Source organism: Sycon ciliatum, chromosome 6 (assembly GCF_964019385.1).
Source record: "Sycon ciliatum chromosome 6, ocSycCili1.1, whole genome shotgun sequence".
In the NCBI taxonomy this organism is placed as follows: Eukaryota; Metazoa; Porifera; class Calcarea; order Leucosolenida; family Sycettidae; genus Sycon; species Sycon ciliatum.
In genome coordinates this window covers 33,929,669-33,955,513 of record NC_088648.1, presented here as the reverse complement: position 1 = coordinate 33,955,513, position 25,845 = coordinate 33,929,669, and the positions used below count along the sequence as shown (strand labels likewise).

The following is a 25,845-nucleotide window of genomic DNA, read 5'->3' as shown; positions in this document are numbered from 1 at the left end:
TCATGGAAATTTAATTCCGGTAAATTAAATTTCGAGTCATGACTTCATCCAAGTGGCGCATATCGAATCGTTTGTTTTGGCATTTTAGGTACTGCACACATTATAGCCAAAACAGGTGCAAAGGCGGGCACTATGAGATTGCAGGTGGTACATGGTCACCACACCATGTACCGATACGCTCTGGCACCATCACCACACCATGTACCGATACGCCCTGGCACCATCATCACACCCCAGATGTGCTGGCTACATGTACGTTCCTGGCCTGGATCAGACAACCCCTGCTGCATGGGGGGTCACACCCCGTAATAACAATCAGGGACAAGTGCAGTGTCCCTGATATTAAGGGAGAGGCATAACACCCATCATGCAAATTTGGGAGGGGTAGAAAAATCTCCGCTAATTATCGGGGAAGATTTCAATGCCTCCGAATACAAAGGCAAGCAGCGGAGAGTTTGGACTCCGTAACAGATATACCGTTATCATAATCAGCTCTAGAGGCCCTGGAGCACTTGTGTACATGGATCCTCATGGACTGTTACTAGTGTTAGTCATAAGGTCGTTAGATGCAGAATATGCCCCTGTATGGTGGTGCCCATCGAGGTCGTTTCGCTAATCCAGAGTGTGCGACGGGCGTTTCACCGACAGCCCAGCACACGTTGCAGCAAAATCACTCAACTGCACGCACGCACACGTACACATGCACCAACGCATAAACAGCACATGTGCACCACTCGTGTCCAGTGGTGTCGTTGCGGTAGTGGTTCACACGGGGTCTTGCACAGAACTCTCTGATCACCACGAACCAACAGTGCTATCACAGTTCCAAAGTAGAGGATGGTGAATGATCGATGAAAAACCGATCAAATTATTTGCAGGAAAAAGGCAAGATTAAATAAAGTGACCAATGACGAGCGCAAAAGGAACAACTCCAGAAACTTCCTGGCAAGTATAATAGCGTTATGAATGATAATTATGCATTCTTCAAGGTATAAAGTAGTTGAGCTCAAGTTCAATCCACTGCATATCTCTCAAGGATCAAGGCAGACTACGGTGACGTCATAATGACATCATAATAGAAGCACCACTGTTGTCACGGACACACAGTCTGGCCATTGGAAAGAAACAATAGAATTCGTGTGATAGGGCCTGACTCAGTGACTGCAGTCGACTGTGGAACGGCTTTCAGACGAGCAAAGACATGTTTGCAGGGCAATTAAAATTAATCATCTCACAATGATGTACTCACACTGTATGTGAACACATGAAACTCAGTTCGCAAAAAAATAATAATAATAATTAATCACGGTTCGCGTGAGACTCGGCTGAAGGCCGAATGTGAAAATAGTTATACTGCTACGTTGAATGACACACAATGCTCTACTGTTGTCAACACTGCCACACCGGCATGTCACTGCCTCCTGGTACAGAAGACTTGTCTTAAAACTCTCTAATCCTAGGCATGAACTGTACTTGACCAGCTCGTAACGTTAGAACGTTTCATTCAGGATTCCAGACGAGCATGTTGATCGACGGGAATCACAGCTTTCATCATCTGCAGACCTTCACCAATGCTGGCGAGTTCTCTCGATAGACCGTTGTAGAGCTTGATGAACCCGTCAGTGCCCTGCGGTTCCACAATGCACAACACGTCTCTGTTGTGCCTCTCTTTGCTGTGTGTGCTGCGGACATCCTCCAGACGATGTACTTGGTCAAGAGTCAGGAGACCCTCACGCTGAACAGCAAGTCTCAAATCAACCGCTTCCAGACTGCAGAGCCACGGGTGAATGTCACGCACATAGCTGATGGACTGGAATCCAGTTTGATCTACAGGAGAGAGAGAGAGAGAGAGAGAGAGAGAAGAGAGAGAGAGAGAGAGAGAGAGAGAGAGAGAGAGAGAGAGAGAGAGAGAGAGAGAGAGAGAGAGAGAGAGAGAGAGAGAGAGAGAGAGAGAGAGAGAGAGAGAGAGAGAGAGAGAGAGAGAGAGAGAGAGAGAGAGAGAGAGAGAGAGAGAGAGAGAGAGAGAGAGAGAGAGAGAGAGAGAGAGAGAGAGAGAGAGAGAGAGAGAGAGAGAGAGAGAGAGAGAGAGAGAGAGAGAGAGAGAGAGAGAGAGAGAGAGAGAGAGAGAGAGAGAGAGAGAGAGAGTGGAAGAACCAACCAGATAGACAGAGAGACAGAGAAAAGACAATTGACACACATGTAAACTATAAACACCACACAACCATAAATACGAATACACCAACCCCGAAAACGCTACCGCATTGTGCACCTTGACGAGTTACCGTGTATTGTTTGCAGATCCCATCGCTGGTGATAACCACATTCAGTAGTATAGTACAACATGTCATGGGGACTACTCTGAAAAGGCGACCACCTGTCCTAGAGGACAACAACATCCAGGACCAAGGGCTAACACTTCCACTGACAGCACCCGGGATACAGTGAACCCTGTGTAAACCGACCGATCACAAGAACCCTGTGTAAACCGACCGATCACAAGAACCCTGTGTAAACCGACCGATCACAAGAACCCTGTGTAAACCGACCGATCACAAGAACCCTGTGTAAACCGACCGATCACAAGAACCCTGTGTAAACCGACCGATCACAAGAACCCTGTGTAAACCGACCGATCACAAGAACCCTGTGTAAACCGACCGATCACAAGAACCCTGTGTAAACCGACCGATCACAAGAACCCTGTGTAAACTGACCGATCACAAGAACCCTGTGTAAACCGACCGATCACAAGAACCCTGTGTAAACCGACCGATCACAAGAACCCTGTGTAAACCGACCGATCACAAGAACCCTGTGTAAACCGACCGATCACAAGAACCCTGTGTAAACCGACCCATCACAAGAACCCTGTGTAAACCGACCAATCACAAGAACCCTGTGTAAACCGACCGATCACAAGAACCCTGTGTAAACCGACCGATCACAAGAACCCTGTGTAAACCGACCGATCACAAGAACCCTGTGTAAACCGACCGATCACAAGAGCCCTGTGTAAACCGACCGATCACAAGAGCCCTGTGTAAACCGACCGATCACAAGAGCCCTGTGTAAACTGACCGATCACAAGAACCCTGTGTAAACCGACCGATCACAAGAACCCTGTGTAAACCGACCGATCACAAGAACCCTGTGTAAACCGACCGATCACAAGAACCCTGTGTAAACCGACCGATCACAAGAACCCTGTGTAAACCGACCGATCACAAGAACCCTGTGTAAACCGACCGATCACAAGAACCCTGTGTAAACCGACCGATCACAAGAACCCTGTGTAAACCGACCGATCACAAGAACCCTGTGTAAACCGACCGATCACAAGAACCCTGTGTAAACCGACCGATCACAAGAACCCTGTGTAAACTGACCGATCACAAGAACCCTGTGTAAACCGACCGATCACAAGAACCCTGTGTAAACCGACCGATCACAAGAACCCTGTGTAAACCGACCGATCACAAGAACCCTGTGTAAACCGACCGATCACAAGAACCCTGTGTAAACCGACCAATCACAAGAACCCTGTGTAAACCGACCAATCACAAGAACCCTGTGTAAACCGACCGATCACAAGAACCCTGTGTAAACCGACCGATCACAAGAACCCTGTGTAAACCGACCGATCACAAGAACCCTGTGTAAACCGACCGATCACAAGAGCCCTGTGTAAACCGACCGATCACAAGAGCCCTGTGTAAACCGACCGATCACAACAGCCCTGTGTAAACTGACCGATCACAAGAACCCTGTGTAAACCGACCGATCACAAGAACCCTGTGTAAACCGACCGATCACAAGAACCCTGTGTAAACCGACCGATCACAAGAACCCTGTGTAAACCGACCGATCACAAGAACCCTGTGTAAACCGACCAATCACAAGAACCCTGTGTAAACCGACCAATCACAAGAACCCTGTGTAAACCGACCGATCACAAGAACCCTGTGTAAACCGACCGATCACAAGAACCCTGTGTAAACCGACCGATCACAAGAACCCTGTGTAAACCGACCGATCACAAGAGTCCTGTGTAAACCGACCGATCACAAGAGCCCTGTGTAAACCGACCGATCACAAGAGCCCTGTGTAAACCGACCGATCACAAGAGCCCTGTGTAAACCGACCGATCACAAGAACCCTGTGTAAACCGACCGATCACAAGAACCCTGTGTAAACCGACCGATCACAAGAGCCCTGTGTAAACCGACCGATCACAAGAACCCTGTGTAAACCGACCGATCACAAGAACCCTGTGTAAACCGACCGATCACAAGAACCCTGTGTAAACCGACCGATCACAAGAACCCTGTGTAAACCGACCGATCACAAGAACCCTGTGTAAACCGACCGATCACAAGAACCCTGTGTAACCGACCGCTCACAAGAACCCTGTGTAAACCGACCAATCACAAGAACCCTGTGTAAACCGACCGATCACAAGAACCCTGTGTAAACCGACCGATCACAAGAACCCTGTGTAAACCGACCGATCACAAGAACCTTGTGTAAACCGACCAATCACAAGAACCCTGTGTAAACCGACCGATCACAAGAACCTTGTGTAAACCGACCGATCACAAGAACCTTGTGTAAACCGACCGATCACAAGAACCCTGTGTAAACCGACCGATCACAAGAACCCTGTGTAAACCGACCGATCACAAGAACCCTGTGTAAACCGACCGATCACAAGAACCCTGTGTAAACCGACCAATCACAAGAACCCTGTGTAAACCGACCGATCACAAGAGCCCTGTGTAAACCGACCGATCACAAGAACCCTGTGTAAACCGACCGATCACAAGAACCCTGTGTAAACCGACCGATCACAAGAACCCTGTGTAAACCGACCGATCACAAGAACCCTGTGTAACCGACCGCTCACAAGAACCCTGTGTAAACCGACCAATCACAAGAACCCTGTGTAAACCGACCGATCACAAGAACCCTGTGTAAACCGACCGATCACAAGAACCCTGTGTAAACCGACCGATCACAAGAACCTTGTGTAAACCGACCAATCACAAGAACCCTGTGTAAACCGACCGATCACAAGAACCTTGTGTAAACCGACCGATCACAAGAACCTTGTGTAAACCGACCAATCACAAGAACCCTGTGTAAACCGACCGATCACAAGAACCCTGTGTAAACCGACCGATCACAAGAACCCTGTGTAAACCGACCGATCACAAGAACCCTGTGTAAACCGACCGATCACAAGAACCTTGTGTAAACCGACCAATCACAAGAACCCTGTGTAAACCGACCGATCACAAGAACCTTGTGTAAACCGACCGATCACAAGAACCCTGTGTAAACCGACCGATCACAAGAACCCTGTGTAAACCGACCGATCACAAGAACCTTGTGTAAACCGACCAATCACAAGAACCCTGTGTAAACCGACCGATCACAAGAACCCTGTGTAAACCGACCGATCACAAGAACCCTGTGTAAACCGACCGATCACAAGAACCTTGTGTAAACCGACCGATCACAAGAACCCTGTGTAAACCGACCGATCACAAGAACCCTGTGTAAACCGACCGATCACAAGAACCTTGTGTAAACCGACCAATCACAAGAACCCTGTGTAAACCGACCGATCACAAGAACCCTGTGTAAACCGACCGATCACAAGAACCCTGTGTAAACCGACCGATCACAAGAACCCTGTGTAAACCGACCGATCACAAGAACCCTGTGTAAACCGACCGATCACAAGAACCCTGTGTAAACCGACCGATCACAAGAACCCTGTGTAAACCGACCGATCACAAGAACCCTGTGTAAACCGACCAATCACAAGAACCCTGTGTAAACCGACCAATCACAAGAACCCTGTGTAAACCGACCGATCACAAGAACCCTGTGTAAACCGACCGATCACAAGAACCCTGTGTAAACCGACCGATCACAAGAACCCTGTGTAAACCGACCGATCACAAGAGCCCTGTGTAAACCGACCGATCACAAGAGCCCTGTGTAAACCGACCGATCACAAGAGCCCTGTGTAAACTGACCGATCACAAGAACCCTGTGTAAACCGACCGATCACAAGAACCCTGTGTAAACCGACCGATCACAAGAACCCTGTGTAAACCGACCGATCACAAGAACCCTGTGTAAACCGACCGATCACAAGAACCCTGTGTAAACCGACCAATCACAAGAACCCTGTGTAAACCGACCAATCACAAGAACCCTGTGTAAACCGACCGATCACAAGAACCCTGTGTAAACCGACCGATCACAAGAACCCTGTGTAAACCGACCGATCACAAGAACCCTGTGTAAACCGACCGATCACAAGAGCCCTGTGTAAACCGACCGATCACAAGAGCCCTGTGTAAACCGACCGATCACAAGAGCCCTGTGTAAACCGACCGATCACAAGAGCCCTGTGTAAACCGACCGATCACAAGAACCCTGTGTAAACCGACCGATCACAAGAACCCTGTGTAAACCGACCGATCACAAGAGCCCTGTGTAAACCGACCGATCACAAGAACCCTGTGTAAACCGACCGATCACAAGAACCCTGTGTAAACCGACCGATCACAAGAACCCTGTGTAAACCGACCGATCACAAGAACCCTGTGTAAACCGACCGATCACAAGAACCCTGTGTAAACCGACCGATCACAAGAACCCTGTGTAACCGACCGCTCACAAGAACCCTGTGTAAACCGACCGATCACAAGAACCCTGTGTAAACCGACCGATCACAAGAACCCTGTGTAAACCGACCGATCACAAGAACCCTGTGTAAACCGACCGATCACAAGAACCTTGTGTAAACCGACCAATCACAAGAACCCTGTGTAAACCGACCGATCACAAGAACCTTGTGTAAACCGACCGATCACAAGAACCTTGTGTAAACCGACCGATCACAAGAACCCTGTGTAAACCGACCGATCACAAGAACCCTGTGTAAACCGACCGATCACAAGAACCCTGTGTAAACCGACCGATCACAAGAACCCTGTGTAAACCGACCAATCACAAGAACCCTGTGTAAACCGACCGATCACAAGAGCCCTGTGTAAACCGACCGATCACAAGAACCCTGTGTAAACCGACCGATCACAAGAACCCTGTGTAAACCGACCGATCACAAGAACCCTGTGTAAACCGACCGATCACAAGAACCCTGTGTAACCGACCGCTCACAAGAACCCTGTGTAAACCGACCAATCACAAGAACCCTGTGTAAACCGACCGATCACAAGAACCCTGTGTAAACCGACCGATCACAAGAACCCTGTGTAAACCGACCGATCACAAGAACCTTGTGTAAACCGACCAATCACAAGAACCCTGTGTAAACCGACCGATCACAAGAACCTTGTGTAAACCGACCGATCACAAGAACCTTGTGTAAACCGACCAATCACAAGAACCCTGTGTAAACCGACCGATCACAAGAACCCTGTGTAAACCGACCGATCACAAGAACCCTGTGTAAACCGACCGATCACAAGAACCCTGTGTAAACCGACCGATCACAAGAACCTTGTGTAAACCGACCAATCACAAGAACCCTGTGTAAACCGACCGATCACAAGAACCTTGTGTAAACCGACCGATCACAAGAACCCTGTGTAAACCGACCGATCACAAGAACCCTGTGTAAACCGACCGATCACAAGAACCTTGTGTAAACCGACCAATCACAAGAACCCTGTGTAAACCGACCGATCACAAGAACCCTGTGTAAACCGACCGATCACAAGAACCCTGTGTAAACCGACCGATCACAAGAACCTTGTGTAAACCGACCGATCACAAGAACCCTGTGTAAACCGACCGATCACAAGAACCCTGTGTAAACCGACCGATCACAAGAACCTTGTGTAAACCGACCAATCACAAGAACCCTGTGTAAACCGACCGATCACAAGAACCCTGTGTAAACCGACCGATCACAAGAACCCTGTGTAAACCGACCGATCACAAGAACCCTGTGTAAACCGACCGCTCACAAGAACCCTGTTTAAACCGACCGATCACAAGAACCCTGTGTAAACCGACCGATCACAAGAACCCTGTGTAACCGACCGCTCACAAGAACCCTGTGTAAACCGACCGATCACAAGAACCCTGTGTAAACCGACCGCTCACAAGAACCCTGTGTAAACCGACCGATCACAAGAACCCTGTGTAAACCGACCGATCACAAGAACCCTGTGTAAACCGACCGCTCACAAGAACCCTGTTTAAACCGACCGATCACAAGAACCCTGTGTAAACCGACCGATCACAAGAACCCTGTGTAACCGACCGATCACAAGAACCCTGTGTAAACCAACCGATCACAAGAGCCCTGTGTAAACCGACCGATCACAAGAGCCCTGTGTAAACCGACCGATCACAAGAACCCTGTGTAAACCGACCGATCACAAGAACCCTGTGTAAACCGACCGATCACAAGAACCCTGTGTAACCGACCGATCACAAGAACCCTGTGTAAACCAACCGATCACAAGAGCCCTGTGTAAACCGACCGATCACAAGAACCTTGTGTAAACCGACCGATCACAAGAACCCTGTGTAAACCGACCGATCACAAGAACCCTGTGTAAACCGACCGATCACAAGAACCTTGTGTAAACCGACCAATCACAAGAACCCTGTGTAAACCGACCGATCACAAGAACCCTGTGTAAACCGACCGATCACAAGAACCCTGTGTAAACCGACCGATCACAAGAACCTTGTGTAAACCGACCGATCACAAGAACCCTGTGTAAACCGACCGATCACAAGAACCCTGTGTAAACCGACCGATCACAAGAACCTTGTGTAAACCGACCAATCACAAGAACCCTGTGTAAACCGACCGATCACAAGAACCCTGTGTAAACCGACCGATCACAAGAACCCTGTGTAAACCGACCGATCACAAGAACCCTGTGTAAACCGACCGCTCACAAGAACCCTGTTTAAACCGACCGATCACAAGAACCCTGTGTAAACCGACCGATCACAAGAACCCTGTGTAACCGACCGCTCACAAGAACCCTGTGTAAACCGACCGATCACAAGAACCCTGTGTAAACCGACCGCTCACAAGAACCCTGTGTAAACCGACCGATCACAAGAACCCTGTGTAAACCGACCGATCACAAGAACCCTGTGTAAACCGACCGCTCACAAGAACCCTGTTTAAACCGACCGATCACAAGAACCCTGTGTAAACCGACCGATCACAAGAACCCTGTGTAACCGACCGATCACAAGAACCCTGTGTAAACCAACCGATCACAAGAGCCCTGTGTAAACCGACCGATCACAAGAGCCCTGTGTAAACCGACCGATCACAAGAACCCTGTGTAAACCGACCGATCACAAGAACCCTGTGTAAACCGACCGATCACAAGAACCCTGTGTAACCGACCGATCACAAGAACCCTGTGTAAACCAACCGATCACAAGAGCCCTGTGTAAACCGACCGATCACAAGAGCCCTGTGTAAACCGACCGATCACAAGAACCCTGTGTAAACCGACCGATCACAAGAACCCTGTGTAAACCGACCGATCACAAGAACCCTGTGTAAACCGACCGATCACAAGAGCCCTGTGTAAACCGACCGATCACAAGAGCCCTGTGTAAACCGACCGATCACAAGAACCCTGTGTAAACCGACCGATCACAAGAACCCTGTGTAAACCGACCGATCACAAGAACCCTGTGTAAACCGACCGATCACAAGAGCCCTGTGTAAACCGACCGATCACAAGAGCCCTGTGTAAACCGACCGATCACAAGAACCCTGTGTAAACCGACCGATCACAAGAACCCTGTGTAAAACGACCGATCACAAGAGCCCTGTGTAAACCGACCGATCACAAGAACCCTGTGTAAACCGACCGCTCACAAGAGCCACAAAATGTGGTCCCTTTGTACAGGTAGTCCCCCTAGCCAGGGTTGTATTAGTAAAACCAGGCAGTTATACATGTAACGTTACACCTTAGATCTAGGACAGGTGGTCAGCTTGATGGGTTTTACTGTAGGAGTTCGTTTTAATACTGCACCATAGGTCGTAGTAGTGCGGTGTGTGCGTGGCCAAATCATGACAGAGGCTAGACTCTGCCGTGTCGTAGACCAACCCGACGTCACCATGTTGTGTAGTTTGTACACACACAGAATGTGGTGACGCAATGCTAAGGAATGCTACGACATAATCACACACACAACGGCTATGGTATGCAAAGCACACTATATTTATGTGTCCGGCAATTCCTCTGGAGCGATTGAGCACATGGATCCTCACGTTGGTGGTCCTGCTCGTGAACATGAGAATCTCTACCGGGGTTTGTCCGGCGGTCCGGGACATAATTATACTGGATACCGACGGCGACTTTGCCAGGTGGTTATGAAATGTTCCATGGGTAAGAAAAGCCCACTGTTAGTGCGTGAAGCAAGCTGATACTCCTACCATTTGGGTCAGTATTGACCATATCCTTACCTGAAGAAATAGTGTCTTGGCCGCAGGTGCGTACTAGCAGAGTGTGTTCGTCCTGTAGGCGTACAAACGCATGCATGCACATACACACACAAACACATGTACACAAATGCACACACACACACACACACAAACGCACACACACATACACACACACACACACACACACACACACACACACACACACACAAACGCACACCCACATACATACACATGCACACATAAATACACATGAGTGCAATGATGGGAGCTGGAACTTAGCCTCACCAGGTGTTGTAAGATTTGCTGGCTAGGACAGATTGTCGTGTATATGGATTCAATTCAGAATACTACGTATATGAAAGATGTTTTCTTCCCATACCAGAGCTCATGCCTTCCCATTGACTTGACTTGACAATTGACTGACTCACGGATCACAGTGGGAAAGCGCGAGCTCAAGTGTGGGGAGCAAACATCTTTCCTATGAAATCATCCCCGTGTTTTCCCGGTTGTAAGTCGACCTTTTACGACTAAAAAATAGAAGAAGAAAGGGTGGGGGTCGACTTACAACCGGGATTAGACTTAAAACCGGGAACTATCAGTATCTTACAAAATAATTACCTGCACTGCATGTACGAGTGCACCAGGTGTACACATTTTTGCCAGTTTGGTGGCATTTTTTCGAGGATTGGGACGTTATACCCTCCAATTAGGAATGTTTACATGATTTGTTGATATGTTAGTAGCAGGGAGTGGTTAGTAGTGCTTCGTTGGGTGATAACTTTAAAAAGGAGAATTGAGACCTCCGGATATGGGGGTTGACCTATAACCGGGATCGACTTACAACCGGGATAAATACGGTACCTTGCGGAAATCATTACCACTATTACAGTTATTTATAAGACTACTTTAAAGATCACAGAAGAGAGACATGCAAACATGATTGCTGCTGCTGCATTGTAAATATGTTTAACTACACAATGGGACATGTTGAGGCTAACCTGTCTCCATGACAACCAGAACTCCAGAAGTTGATTGGAGATGTTAGCTTCCGTGTCGGTAACTGGACACCATGGGATGGTTCCCGAGTGGAAACCTTCCACCACGTGGAAACATGCACTGTCGGCAGTGCGCAGGGTACACTTGTCATGACCATGGACAATACACAGTGCTCCGCTGTTGTCAACACTGCCACAGCCACATGCCGCTGCCTCCTGCAATGGAAACACCAAACGCATGCACACAAGAGCACACACATGTACACACACACACGTACACACACGTAAACGCACACACAATGTCCACACACGTACACACACACACACACACGCCTACGAACACACGAAAACCAACGCAAACCCCGCAAGCAAAAACACGCACACACGTCAAACCGCTCGCATTAGAAATGCATTTATACTCACAAGTTTTCAATGGAAAAAGGCTAAGAGGCATTGGTATTCTGGAGTAAGTGCTGTCGCGCATTCCAAGTAATACACAACTTGGTTTGTTGTACTTTATGCTCAAAATATTATCCTCATCGCGGAGCTCAGAGTTACAGGCCATAGTGCTATGAACTTGAAGTGTAGTGAACAACAAAGCAATTCAAAATCGGAGAAATACTTCCAATTATACACTGACCTTCAGCTCCAGCCGGAGATTGGTTGTAGCTTGCACGTCTGACAGCCATTGCCGAATCTGACGCAGAACTTCCGTGCCTTCACCAGGGCCGAACACTCGACTCTGGTCGATAGACTCCATTTGGATACGGATGCCACACTTCATGTAGGTTAGCAGAATCCACTCGCCTCTCTCGATGCACCAGGGTAGCCGCATACAGTGCTTGGACAGAGCAACCTTCCTCCATGCGCTGCATTTCATGCGGGCGTTGATCAGGCGCTTGTTGTGCCGTGTGATGCAGAGAACACCCAGCAGGAGAAAGATGGCGTGTGGGAAATGATCAGCATTCCGCGTCACCAGTAGAATTGCCTCCGAGACCAGCACATCGTGCAAGACAGGAATAGAGGTGAGTTCCGCCACTGCCGGCATGAGAAAGATCTCCTTGATACTGCTTGTGACCGTGTCGATCTCGCCGACGTTACACAGCACACACAGCTTCTCCATCAGCTGAAGGAAAACCTTGCGCTGCTCATCATTCTTCATTAGCTCATACAGCCGAGGAGGACTGTATTCTCGCCAAAGTCGCATTGCCATGGCAACTGTGATGAAGCCGTGCTTGTGCAAGTACAGATCTTCACGGGTGGGTGGATCTTCGGTGAAATCCTTGAGCTCGACACCCGGCTGGATTAGACAGGCTGCCAGCTTCACAACGCATGGTACTTGGACAATGACGATGTCACGCAATACGTCAGATGTCGGGTAGAACAGCGTCGTTCCAAGGCCATGGTGAAACTCTAATGCTGAGTTGAGCTCGCCAGGGTCACGCATGCTACCGACTTGGCAGAACAGTTGGAACAGTTCACGTCGTGATATCCAGGGACGTGGGAGATCCGAGTCGGTTGAGAGCTGCTGGAGTGCCAATATTTCTTGAAGGCGTGCGGCAGGTATCTTGTCTTGGTGGCGGCTCTCTTCAAGCAACTTGCTTCGTAGAGCCTTGAGCCCAGGATCTCCAGGCCAAACCTTTCCTGAGAAGGTGTTGGTCACAAACAAGATATCGTCTTCGCTGACTAAGTGCCGATACGGCGTGCCATGAAGGCTGTCCATGATCACCTTCTTTTCTTCCTCTAGCGTTCGACAGGATCCGCCATGGTTGTGACGCAGGTCGATATGGGTACCGACGATAAACACTCGCATGCTGGAGCTCTGCACCAGATGATTGAGCACTTGCAGGGAATCATGAATATACAGCAGACTTGACTGCCCAGGAACGGCAGTAGCACACTGACGATGCTCGCCATGACGACGAACCTGTACCCCGTACCAAAATAGCAAACAAGCATACGCAAGCGTGCATGCACGCACAGACATGGACACAAACAGAGTCGTGGATATAGAACGATTTACTAACGGCGGCGCACATTCGGGTGAAGAGAGCCCCAAAATGTTCACAGCTTCACCAAGTAACCTGGCTCGTGTGTTCTACTTGCCTATACTTGAAGCACACGGAATGGTACCAACCTCGCGGTTCACCCAGCCACGGTAAATATTTTTTTAACACCTTGCACACCTTTTATAAATTTTGATTCGACTTACGGTGGTCTCCGGGACTTCCATTTCCACAGAACGACTGGCATTAAACGTGATGATATAAGACGTGCGATCAGCTCCGAAAGCGATGTACTGAAGTAATCGATACGCATCCTGGCCGGCAGAATCCCAAACACATATGGCCTGAAACGATTTGCGTACTATAGTCTTGCTGACGTCGTAGATGAAACCTGGCGAATTGACTATTCTGGCAATGGTCTGAATGATGTGCGGCGGAATGGATTCCTCACAACTCGCCATGTCTACACCAGTTGCCAGGTAATCATCACCAGAAGAAGCAGCAACAGCAACATTGTGTGCAGCAAGATCAGCATGAATATCAGCTTCAAGATCAGCATCAGGCGCACAATGAACACAAACTGTATCACCGTTGATGCCCCTATAATATATAGTGACAGAATAAGCACCTAAAAGGCTTATGACAGGACAAATATAACAAGCACATATCCAACCAAAATTCGTGGCAGCACCAATAGCAGCAGCAGCTGCACTACTAGCATCAGCACCTGCAGCAGCAGCACAAACACCCGCAGCAACGGCACCAGTAGCACAACAAGCAGCTGCAAAAGCCAGAAGGTCCCGTACAGTAGTAAAAAAATTCCCAGGAATAATTCTTAACATAACAAAAGTAAAAAAAACGCTTGTAACAACAGAATGTCCAAATGTTAAAATAGCACATGCATCAGTAGAAGCCCCAGCAGCAGCAACAACAGCAGAAATAATAGCGGGATATGCCATGGTTAGACTAATACCACCACCAACAGTAATCATGGTAATAGAAGCACCAAATGCCTCATTGCTAATACAAAAAGCTCTATACTTTCTGAAACGAATATGAGCACATTGATTGATAGTGGTGGCATCAGCATAATCACTTGTACACTGTGATCTGTCAGCTAAACCTGTATCAATGGCACCCAAAATGACACCAGCAATGACAGATAAAACAACCAGTGTAACGATATATGCAGTATTTAGAGTAGGGAAAGCACACACTTGTATTACAGCACAGCAAATAGATAGTGAAAGACAGATAAATTGTTGCAAGCGAATATCATTCGTAAAATCATATGATCTTTTGAGCATGCGAACGACCGACTCAGACCGCATACCCAAGACAGCAGAGCCCCTCAGGATATCTGCAATTCTTTCTCTCAGCCCTTCTTCCCCTTGGGCGTGGCTATTGTGTAATATACTGCCGCTGTCACCGTCTATGAGAAACGTGTTGATGTCCGTTCCGATAGTGCTATTGTCAGCCCGGCCGGTGGGGATTGCCTCATCATGCAGCGAGCTCACCAAACTTGTCTTCCCCACACCAGTTTCACCAATGAGAATGACACGAAGAAATGGAACTTCGAATTCTTCTTGAAGAGCATCCCACTTCAGATACGCTGGAAACAATCTCTTCGCAGAGCGTGTCGTCCCACCGTCTACGCCATAAGCAGCAGAGCAAACACATAATGAAAACAGAATCAATAAGATCAAGGGGTAGTAAAAAAATCGGGGAGAGGATTATTATGGGGGTGGCTTTATTGGTTTTGTGTTTGTATTATGCAGCATCCCGGGTCATTTAAGACCATGGGGAGTACTGCTGTTGTATGTGAAGAAAATATAATAAGGGAGACTGAGAAAAAAGAAAGAAAAAAGAGAGAAATACTGTGAACAGCAAATCTACAATGATGCATGTACAATCTATTATACAACTAATCTGCGAGAATGAGACTTAACACAAGCAGGTACAGTAATAGCAAGAGAGCTAAATCAGAAAACAAAATCCGTTGAAAAGTAACCGTCATCAAATCTGAAATCGAGCCCTTCAGCGACACAATAGCACTGAAGGCAGCAATATAATTCTTCTCATTCAACATCAGTGAAGCACCGTCAAAACCGGTGAATGGGGGCTGATGGTATTATTGTTGTCTTTGTTATTGGCAAGTGATTAATATTACGATCATAATTATTTTCTGCAAATAGGTGCTTCAACTAACTAACTAACTAACTAATTATTATTATTATTATTATTATTATTATTCCACAATCACGATGACATAGTGCCAATAAGCATGTGATGCGGGCGATTTTAACCAGCCATGGTGGGGACAACTGAGAAAAAGAAGGAGAAGAAAAAGAGAAAACAAAGCAAAACAAAAGGAGTACTATAGGAACCTGGAGAGAGCAGTATGAAGATTAGGCTAGCAATGGAAAACAACGAATTCAATTCAATTCAACTTAGGCGTGGGCAGAATGGAACAAAATGCAGCGAAGGTGTCACGAGACTTTACCTCCTGCGGAAGCCGAGACCAGTGAGAATAGGACTTGAACAGAGGGGATTTTAAAAGGATCGATGATCTAGCAAGTGGGAAATGGAGAGAACATCTAGTACGCGAGCTATTATTGAACCAGCTTAAATGCGCAAGTGCATGAGGAGGAGCAAGTTGAAGCTTAATACGGTGAATGAATTTGCATGCCGAGTGGGGAAAGCGTTCTGAGAGAGGGGAAGAGGAAGCCAAAATGTATAGCGTCTGAGAGGAGGTCAGAGGGGGCATGCGAAATATTAATCGAAGTAATTTACGGTGGGTGACTTCTAACCGATGCATAAGAGCGGAGGATAGACCGAAAGACCAAACGAGAGAGCAGTAATCAAACAAAGGAAGAACATAAGAGTGATAAATTTGTATTCGACAACCATGGTGTAGATGGGAGATGTGAGGAGAAATGCAGCCTATCGCGGAGCAAACCCGCTTTTCAATATAGGTTACGTGCGAATCCCACGACAAGTGTTCATCAAGAAATATACCCAGGTGTTTGTGATTTTTAACAATGTTGATAGCAATGGGATCATCAGGGAAAGTAAAAAGCCGAGTCGTAAAGAGGGTGAGGTCAATGGAGGGTCGTGGGGGGGGGATACAAAGGATTGCCGTTTTCGACACATTGGGGCGAAGTTTCCACTTCGACATCCAGCGCACAACTTGATTAATGTGATACTGTAGCGAGTCGCAGGCTTGTAATAAGCCTGGCTCGGTTATATGGAGCGCTGTATCGTCCGCGTAGAGTGAGGTATGATCCAAACCTGCCAAATCATTAACGTATACTATGAACAATAGAGGCCCCAAGATAGAGCCCTGGGGCACTCCAGAGTGGACTGTTAGAGGGGCGGACAGGGCATGTCCAATTCGGACACTCTGTCGACGTTCAGTGAGATAGCTGGTGAGCTACGCCAAACGCTGCTAACTTATGGAGGAGACCCCTTGTCCAGACAGTGTCAAATGCTTTGCTCAGGTCGAAAAACATAGGAGGCTAAATTGCTTCTGATCCTTGCATTCATATAGCTTCTGCACAAGCCTCAGCAACTGCCAGGCGGTCGAATCGCCTCGCCGAAATCCAGACTGTGACGGTTGCAGGACCGGGTTTACATGTTGGTATAAGTGGCCAAATGCCACACGTTCACAGAGCTTTGAAATGGTGGAAAGGAGTGAAATCGGCCGGTAATTGGATGCAGACAGTTTACTGCCTTTATTCTTGTAAATAGGCACAACCACAGCTGCCTTCCAGACATCAGGGAAGATTCCGGTGGCGAAGGACTGGTTGAAAACTAGGCTGAGAGGGATAGCTATACTAGGAGACAGGGCTTTTAGGAGTTCATGGGATATGCCATCTGCACCTGCCGCCTTCTTGGGCTTTAGGCGACTGATGTGTTGGGCAATGGCGGTGGGAGTAGTGCTAAAAGAGGATAGTGCTGGGAGCCCGTGGTATGGAATACCAGGAAGAGACCATGCAGGGTCATCCGGTGTTCCAAAGCTGATGAATTGGCGATTCAGAGCATTGGCAATCTGGGTAGGGTCGTTGTGTACAGTGTTATTTTCATGGAGTTCAGTGATGATAGGGTTTCCAACAGGGGTCGGCGAACGAAGCTGCTTAACAAACTTGAACAAACTAGGGGTGGATGCAATAATGGATGAGGGGTTAGTGCTAATAGAGGACACATACTGGCGGTGAGCCTCTCTAGATAGGATTCGTGCTCTGTTACGTTCGCACTTGTAATGCTCGTGATTCCTAGGGGTAGGATACTTGCGATACAAGCTGTATGAGTCTCGCTTCCTCTTCAGCTGAGCTTTAACAGCACGTGTCAGCCACGGGGGACTTGGTGTACGTCGTCTAGGGGCTGAAGAGCGCGACCGGGTGGGTAGGAAAGCGGAGCATAGACCATGAAGGATGTCATAAAATGCTGGAGCAGTACGGTTTGGATCTCCAAGCTTCAACTGGAGAGCAGCATGCCAGTTCACATTAGCAATGGATTCATTTAGAGCAACTAGGTGAGTGGGAAGAATGGAGGAGATGTCAAACTGACTGAAGTCAGGTATCTGGAAGGAATGCGAGGGCAGTGTAGTGTTGGATGCAGGTGGTGATGCGGTACATGTCGGGATGCACAAACGGCCGAGAACAATTGAGTGGTCCGACTGACCAAGAGGGGCTGAGGGGCGCGGATCGCAGATGCTGGCTGCAGTGTCAGTGATCATCAGGTCCAGAGCAGCCTCATTGCCTTTGTGGGAGCGGTGGGTCGAGAATGTGACGTGTTGCTGCAAGGAAAACATGTCAAGAAGACATGAAAGGTGGTGGCCTGCAGTGTCTGTTGTTGTTCCATACCAGGTGGAACATTTAGCATTGAAATCTCCCATGATGAGGACTGCCGAGCCAGGGGTCCGTATTTTAGTCAAGCAGCTTTGAAACGAGGCGTAAAAGTTATCTATCACCGACGGGTCGGTGGACGGTGGGCGGTAGACAGCCGCAATTTGGATGGGCTGCTGGCGCGTGGGGCAAGCAGAGGTTCCAGTGGATGGCGATATCTCTACCCAGGTAGCTTCGAATTGCGGAAGATGTAGGTCTGTACGGTGGGTAATAGGACCAAATACACTTGATTTTACTAAGATAGCAACACCGCCATAGGCCAGGAAGTCGTTGGTGTTAATTTTATTCTCGGAGGTGGGTCGATCCCTTCGAAAACATTCATAGCCTGGGAAGGAGAGGGAAATTTGTGGACATAACCAGGTTTCAGTTATGCAAACAACAAGGGGACAGCTGGTCGTGAGAAAGTCGGATAGCTCAGCAGATTTGTTTCTAAGGGAACGTGCATTGATACAGGCTACGGGAAAGGAGGCTAGGGGCGTTGAAGGATAGAAGGGTGTTGCGTTAGGGTCAAGTTGAGGTGTTGGTCTACTCATTGTTCAGATTCAGCCTGGTCAGTGTGGAACCTCCATTTCCGGATACTAATTTTGTCAGGCCAGAAACCAGGCCCTTGGATCTTGTCTACACAGTTCTCTCCCACAACCAGGTGGGCATAAGCTGTACCCGCAAAGTACCGTGATTCTGAGATTGAGCAGTGAAAAACTTCGACATCTTTCTTTTTACACCACAGTTCAATTGAGGCAGCATCGCATCCAAGGTCTACATTGCCAAGGTAGAAAGCCGTGCGCTTCACCCGCTCCACGCCCTGAAGGTCAGTGCGTTTGGTACGGGCTGGCTATTTTGTGAACTGGCTTGTGATAGTGCGTTTCAGTGGACTACTGGTAGTGTTGGTGTCGGCTTGTGCAGCACGGCGGCGGTGTGGGTTTTGCCACCCATTGTCGCTTGTGCTTGCATCTTGCGTTTAAGGTTTGGCGGGCAGGTCAGGTCTGGCCGTTGGGGTACTACTTCTTGTAGTAGTACATGTACTACCGTCCGTGCTGGTGTGTGTGCCTGTTGGTGAGGCAGCTTTCCTTGCAGTGCTACTGTACAATTTCTCTTGGTCAGTGCAAGCTGGGGACGCTACGGGTACGGGATTTGTGGACTGCATTCTCTCTACTACTCCCTTCAGTTGAGCAACTTCTACTTGCAAGGAGACAATGGCGTCTGTCTTGCTCGTTCGAAGACATTCTATTTCTGCAGCCATCCCTTTTATAGTCTCGTTAAGCAGCTGGAAAGTGGAGAGCAGGTCGCATACCATTTGGTCTGGTGACTTCCGTATTCCTAGTCCTTCCTTGCGAAGGGCAACAACCAAGTCTTGTCGGCCCATTGTCTCCGGATTGGTCAGTCCTGCAGCTCGGGCAACTGTGAGCAGCTCCTCGTATGTCAGCAGAGCTAAGTCCATATCTTCGTTAGTCGCCATATTATTGAGTCATACATCAACACTAGAACAAATCAGTGTAGGTGCGGTCCTGCCGAAGGCAGCTACACCGGTGAAACAAACTCGACCGCGGAGCGCAAAAACTTGCATCCGCACTCTTCTATGTTATTTAAACATCGGATACAGCAGTGTTCCTACAAGTAAGTATATCAAATTATGATTGCAAGTAGTCACATACAGTAGAATGCCGATTATCAGAACACCAACTTTCCGAACGATCAGTTATCCGAAATACCTGCTTGCACTGGGTTTAAGGGACGAGAATGAGTTTTTACTGATTTTACCCAGCCGAATCACCAATCCCCCATTCAAACGGTGCACAGGATGTATGGCAACAGACTGGGTCTAAACGGGTACCCCAAGTGTCATTTTGAGGACCTGGAGTGTGTCTAATACCTGTAGTACAGCTGAAGAAAATGAGAAATGATGAAAACCTGAGGGGGATATACATATTTTAGATGGATATCTGACTGCTCCCTTAACCGAACACGTTCGTCATCCAAACCACCGGGAGTCAGCCCCACGCCCCGAGGGGTGTGGATAATCGGCACTCTACTGTACACGTTAGCCCAAAACATAGTCCCAACTGCACAACCCATCACAAATGGCCTTTTAACCACGACCACAGCCCTGCTGCGAAACATGTGGAGGACAACATAAAACAAGACACAACGTGCCGATGCACCTGAAACGAAACCGACCAGAGGTCTCGGCTTTCTCGCTACAATCAGGCATCGATAACGGGTGGGTTGGAAGGGGGGGGGGGTGGTGGTGGGTTGAAGAAGAAGAAGACACAGAACAAACCGGAGAGAATATCACACTCTACATGGTCCAGTACTGTACCTTATAGAGCATAAGTCGCACACAGATTATTTATCACAAAATACAGACATCTAACATATTATAGTAAAAAGGGTTTCTAATTTTTCAACCATAATTTAATTGGCTCGCCATCTGAGTTCAAATCCACCCTATTTGTCATCGTTAATTTGACCATCGTAGTATAAGGCGCAACGACTCTTTACGGGTGAATTACTGGTCTTTAAATGCCACTTCAAATCTGGAAAATACGGTAACAAAAACCGAGCAAAATCTCTGCAATCAGCCAGTTGCTGTGGTTTTGCATGCGTGCCACACAAGTGGATGCAGTTAGCGGTCTTTCTGGTCTTGCGGCAATAGCGTCGCACATTGCATGATAATTTCCCTTATGAATCTCACTTTATACAGAGCTGGACAGCTACTTCAACTGAAAGTTCAGACCTGAGCAGTGCAATCCGAACTCTCTCCATGACTGCGCCATGAATTGCATAGTGTTTCGGTGGAACTGCGAGAGATGTGACCTAGAGCAGAAATCCAGGGCTGCAGAGCGGCAGAGCTCAAGGAGGGGATGGGGGGAGGGGGAGGAGGGTACAACAGTTTCTCACGAGCGCTGATGTGTTCACACGTTTATGCACCAAGCATGCCGCGCTTCAATTCGCAAAGATCCTTAGTTTCGTCACTGATCTGGGACATCAGTAAAAAACAGCATGAAATGAAGCCACCACCCCTGGTGACAATGAAGAAACGCACAGAGGTACACATAGCGATGGCAGCCGAAGCAGTGGAGGCGGGGTGAGAGCAGCTAAACCGACAAAGGGTCTCGGTATCATCACTGCCCATGCGCGCCAAACAGAAATATACGAAAATAGAAAAATTTGCAGGAGCACTACAGAGCAAATGAGAAATGAAGGTGGCAGCACAGTAATGCAATGCGTAGAATATAGGGGTGAAACGAAGTAGTCGAAGGTTCGAAGGACCTTCGTTTTCCTTTGAAACAAACCTTCGTTTTTGATTCGAACGAAGGTCGACACGGGTTTAGTGCATGCATCAATGCATTGATCTTGTGCGATGTGCTGCATGCACTAGGCCATGCTGTACTACAAGTAGGGGCACGGTCCGCGTGCGCACCGGAACTGAAGAAGTGACAAGTCAGTGAAGAACTGGCCCTGGCTCTGTTCCAGTCACCAGCGTGTTCCCGTTTTGCGTTGGTGTGTACATCTACCATGGTGTACTCATGGATGACTTTTTTGATTGTATTCGTCGAGTGTTTGGCGCTCTGCGATACTAGTAGGAGAGTAGTTTTGCGATTTCGATCGTGTTCTCGCTCAGTTATGCTGCCTGTACCAGGAATATAGCTTGTTGTAGCTGCCGTCGATATCTGCCAGTGATGGTGTCTGGAGAAAGTTGTAGCAGCGATACGAGTGTAGTCTCATTTTTTGTATCGAAAATAAAAGCGTCCATCGCTGAAGCCATCGCAGTATTCACTCTCCCAGCAGCAGCAGCGAGACGGAGCGCAGCGATGGCCTGAAATCATCGACGCAGGTGACGTTCCTCACCCAGTGACTATTCACTCTCCTCTCAATCACCAATGCACCCAGTGGATGCGAGCAGATAAGCGAAAAGTACATGTCCAGATTTGACAATTTTTTGATGAAGTTGGGCATCTGATATTTACTACGCAATATGGCTCTTTTCCGTCCATTTTGGTATTGTTCAAGCATGCAACTGGCTGTACACTAGAGCAGTACTCCTGTCGCTTTGTGTCACAAAAGCCAAGGCTAGCAAGTCTGTACACGATCCCAAGTACACTGATCTAAATTGTCAGAAATATGGACAATTGACTCACAAACAGGTATTAGCAAGAGTGCATAAACGTTGTTTATGCACTCTTGGTATTAGGTATGGCCTCTATCAAGAGTAGGTATGTTAAAACCTTGCCTCTATCTAAAGTTGTGTACTCGACCAAAGTATTTTCTTACCTGGAATGGATACATTGATACCACCAGATTCAGAAACAAATTGCACATACAATATAAGTATTGGGTTCTGATTTTTGCCCCCTTCTATTTTTAAGATTTTTGAGCGTTTCCGTGATCATGCTAAAAAAGAATCCTTCGACACCTTCGTTCGTTTTAATAAAGAAGGTTCGAATGGGAATTTGAGACCTTCGTTTCACCCCTAGTAGAATATGACGATCTGTACTGGGAATCTTGTACATTTAGGCTACCGGGGGCTTTATGCAGAGTTGCGCATGTGAACAGTGGTCTACATATCATGCAGGGCATGAACTGATGTAATGATAATGATAACGGTCGGACATCGGACATTTTCCGACCGTTTTCGGTCATTGTCCGGGCGAAATATCCGTGCGACAGACAAAGTGTCCGATCGATCCGAGACGAAAAAATACTCCATTGGCATACCAATGCACGTGGGAGTAGTCAAACTTTCGTTACCAGGCCAAATCTTTATCAATTAATTCAACAATCAAAGGGTCTAGGTGGTAGAGAAAGCTCTCTGATACTGCCTCGAACAGGTCCGAAGTCTCTCAGATGCAGTTTTAGGGAGCACGGTTTGGAATGTTCTGCGCTGCGTGCTGCGAGTCGAGTCAGCAGTGCACGAAAAGGGGATTTTCCCAGCTTGAGGACAGGCAGCACGTGCCAGGACCGGCGCGGCACGATCGCCCGAAGCCATCATCGACAAGGTATAAGCTTCCACTCGCATAACGTTGAGCATGTCCGAGCTAGGTTGATGAATGGCTGAGTGAAGGCCCTGAGACCGATTTCGTCACAGATCTGGAACTGGACTCGCGTTCGGAGCTCTTTGTGGCGGACGATAAGTAGTGCTCTTGGCGAGTTTGGGCTCATTAATAGGAGTCATTATATTTTCAGGGAAGAAACTCCGTGCTGTCCCTCACCGTTGAGTGATAAAATTTGAAACCAGCGGCTTTCAAAGACATGTGTGGCAAAATGGTATGTCCGGGCATGTCCGGATATTGTATCAGAACGACCATGATTTCTTATCGCATGGCCTGTCCTGGATTCGATCTATCTCAAGTTTGAGGGGGTACTTTGGCAAGCAGAAAGGTGAGTCAAGGACCCTTGCTTATGACCAGCAAAGCCCTACCACTAGGCTGTGTGTAGCAGATCGTGTTCAACATTCTCTTCCATGAAACTACATAGCTAGCCCCCCCCCCTTTATCCACACAGTTCACAGACAAATCTATGCAATCTGGTGGGGTGCTGCCCTCCCTGTCCCCGTACACTTCACGCACAACGGGACCAGTACGGCAGTACTAGTAGTACGCGTAGAGCGCGAACAAACCGATACGAAATACTTTCTTACCGTCCAGACAATAGTCATTGTCCACAGCATACTTGATTGTCCAGTCTCTCGCAGTCGCATTGTACAGCACACGGTCTGACATGTAGAGTCGTGCTATCTCTGCTTCTAGCGGGTCCTCTGCTAGTGGATCGTCCAGGATGGATTGGATGCACAGAAGAACGATCGCAAGGTCGAGTCGGCCAGACCATCCGTCGGAAGTCAGGATGTTCAAGGATATCTCACCCTTGCTGTTGATGTTGGGATGGAAGATCTTCGTTGTGAATTTCACTTCTGGTGGATCGTTTGGATACCCTCTGGTGTAGTGGTATGTCAAGTGAAAAACTCCACCTTCATACGGGCTGCCTTCTGGTGCCTGCAGCGTTGCATACACGCGGCGAAAACTGCCTTCGGCTGGCCTAGCAGTGATACCCGGTGGTGGATCTCGTCGGAAGTCCTCCAACTCACGCCGAATGCGCCCGTCGGCTTGCCTCGCTCTCAAGTACTTCGAGTCGCTCATCACCACTTGTGGGTCAAGGGCAGGTCGCACAATACTCCCCGCCATCACTACCGCGACAGTATGTGGATCTACGGACCGGCACACGCACACACACAGTTACCAGTATGCTGTTGTTCTTCTTTTAGACTCCACAACAGCAGAAACGCTCAACAGCAGTCAGAAATACAGGATAGAACTTAGAAGGCGGTTGCACGGACTGGTCCAGCGATCATTCATACACCAGCACACGATGTTAGGCAATGCAGACCGTGCTGCCAGTACCATCGTCACCTCCTCGCGATCACCAGCAGTCATCACAAGACAGACTAGAGGCTGAGAGCAAGCACTGTCGGATCAGCGGCTACGACAACAACCGATAAAACAAACTAAAAAGGCCACTTGACTACTGTTACATGATGATTGTACATACTTCTCTCTTCGAGGCTTCCTTCGCCGCCTTTTCCTGGGGCAGACTGTGTAGGCAGACAGTATTCATGGTATTCATGCTCCGTCAGTGCTCGCTGCCCCCAGTGCAGTATTCTATTCATGCCACCCTAGCCCTGCCCCCTGCCGGCTCGGTCCTGGGCCCCTGCATGCTATGCTATGCAGTATGCGCCCAAGTCAGGATTCGGATTTACACACGGTCGGTCATCATGATTGTACATATACCGGTACTACACTCTAGTAGTAGTACAGACCTAGATCATGGTAGATCAGGCCAGGGAGTCGTAGACGTGGTACTACACTGTACTGTAGTACGACTCCCTGATCTATTATTATCTGCTGAGTGTTCCATGATCCAGACATCTACCGTTCTACGTGCGCACGTGCATGCGTTATACCGGTCCGTCATCATGGTCATCATTCAGCGACTCGCACTCCAGCCACTAGGCAACCGCTCGCATAGCAACTCATGCAACAACGAACAGCGACGAGTAGGTCTATAGTATAGACTATACTACTACTAGTACTAGTATCAGGTATTACTACTCCGAGTGAGTACTCGAGCGAGTCGATCGAGGTGCGGCGGAATCGTCATCAACGACCATACGTAAAACTCAAAGATATCAATCTCATTAAAGGGGAAGTATACCCTAAAATCAAATTTTCACCAGTTGTAGTCTTCTGGGTGCTGAGTCGAATGGTCTTGGTCCGAGGAAGCTGCGACGCTCCCTTCCTACTTGAATCCCAATCGAACTCGCGCACTTCCACCGAAACTGGGTGACTGCGCCCTACTAGATGGGGATTTGTATGCAAAATGTCACTAAAAGCGCCATTTCGTTCTTATAAAAGCACGGATGACCGCGATTGGCCCATATGTTGTAGTCTTTTGGACGCTGAGTCGAC

General features: G+C 48.2%; 1 protein-coding gene across 1 annotated transcript; it reads right to left on the bottom strand.

Moving 5' to 3' along the window:
* Positions 1–788: 788 nt before the first annotated feature.
* Positions 789–24,901, bottom strand: LOC135819949 (uncharacterized). Its single transcript, XM_065333247.1, has 6 exons — positions 24,024–24,901; positions 13,685–15,129; positions 12,113–13,399; positions 11,476–11,688; positions 10,499–10,550; positions 789–1,827 (listed from the first exon to the last, which is right to left on the bottom strand). Exons 1-6 carry the CDS (start codon positions 24,562–24,564, stop codon positions 1,505–1,507), a joined length of 3,861 nt encoding a protein of 1,286 aa, XP_065189319.1. The 5' UTR covers positions 24,565–24,901; the 3' UTR covers positions 789–1,504.
* Positions 24,902–25,845: the final 944 nt, after the last annotated feature.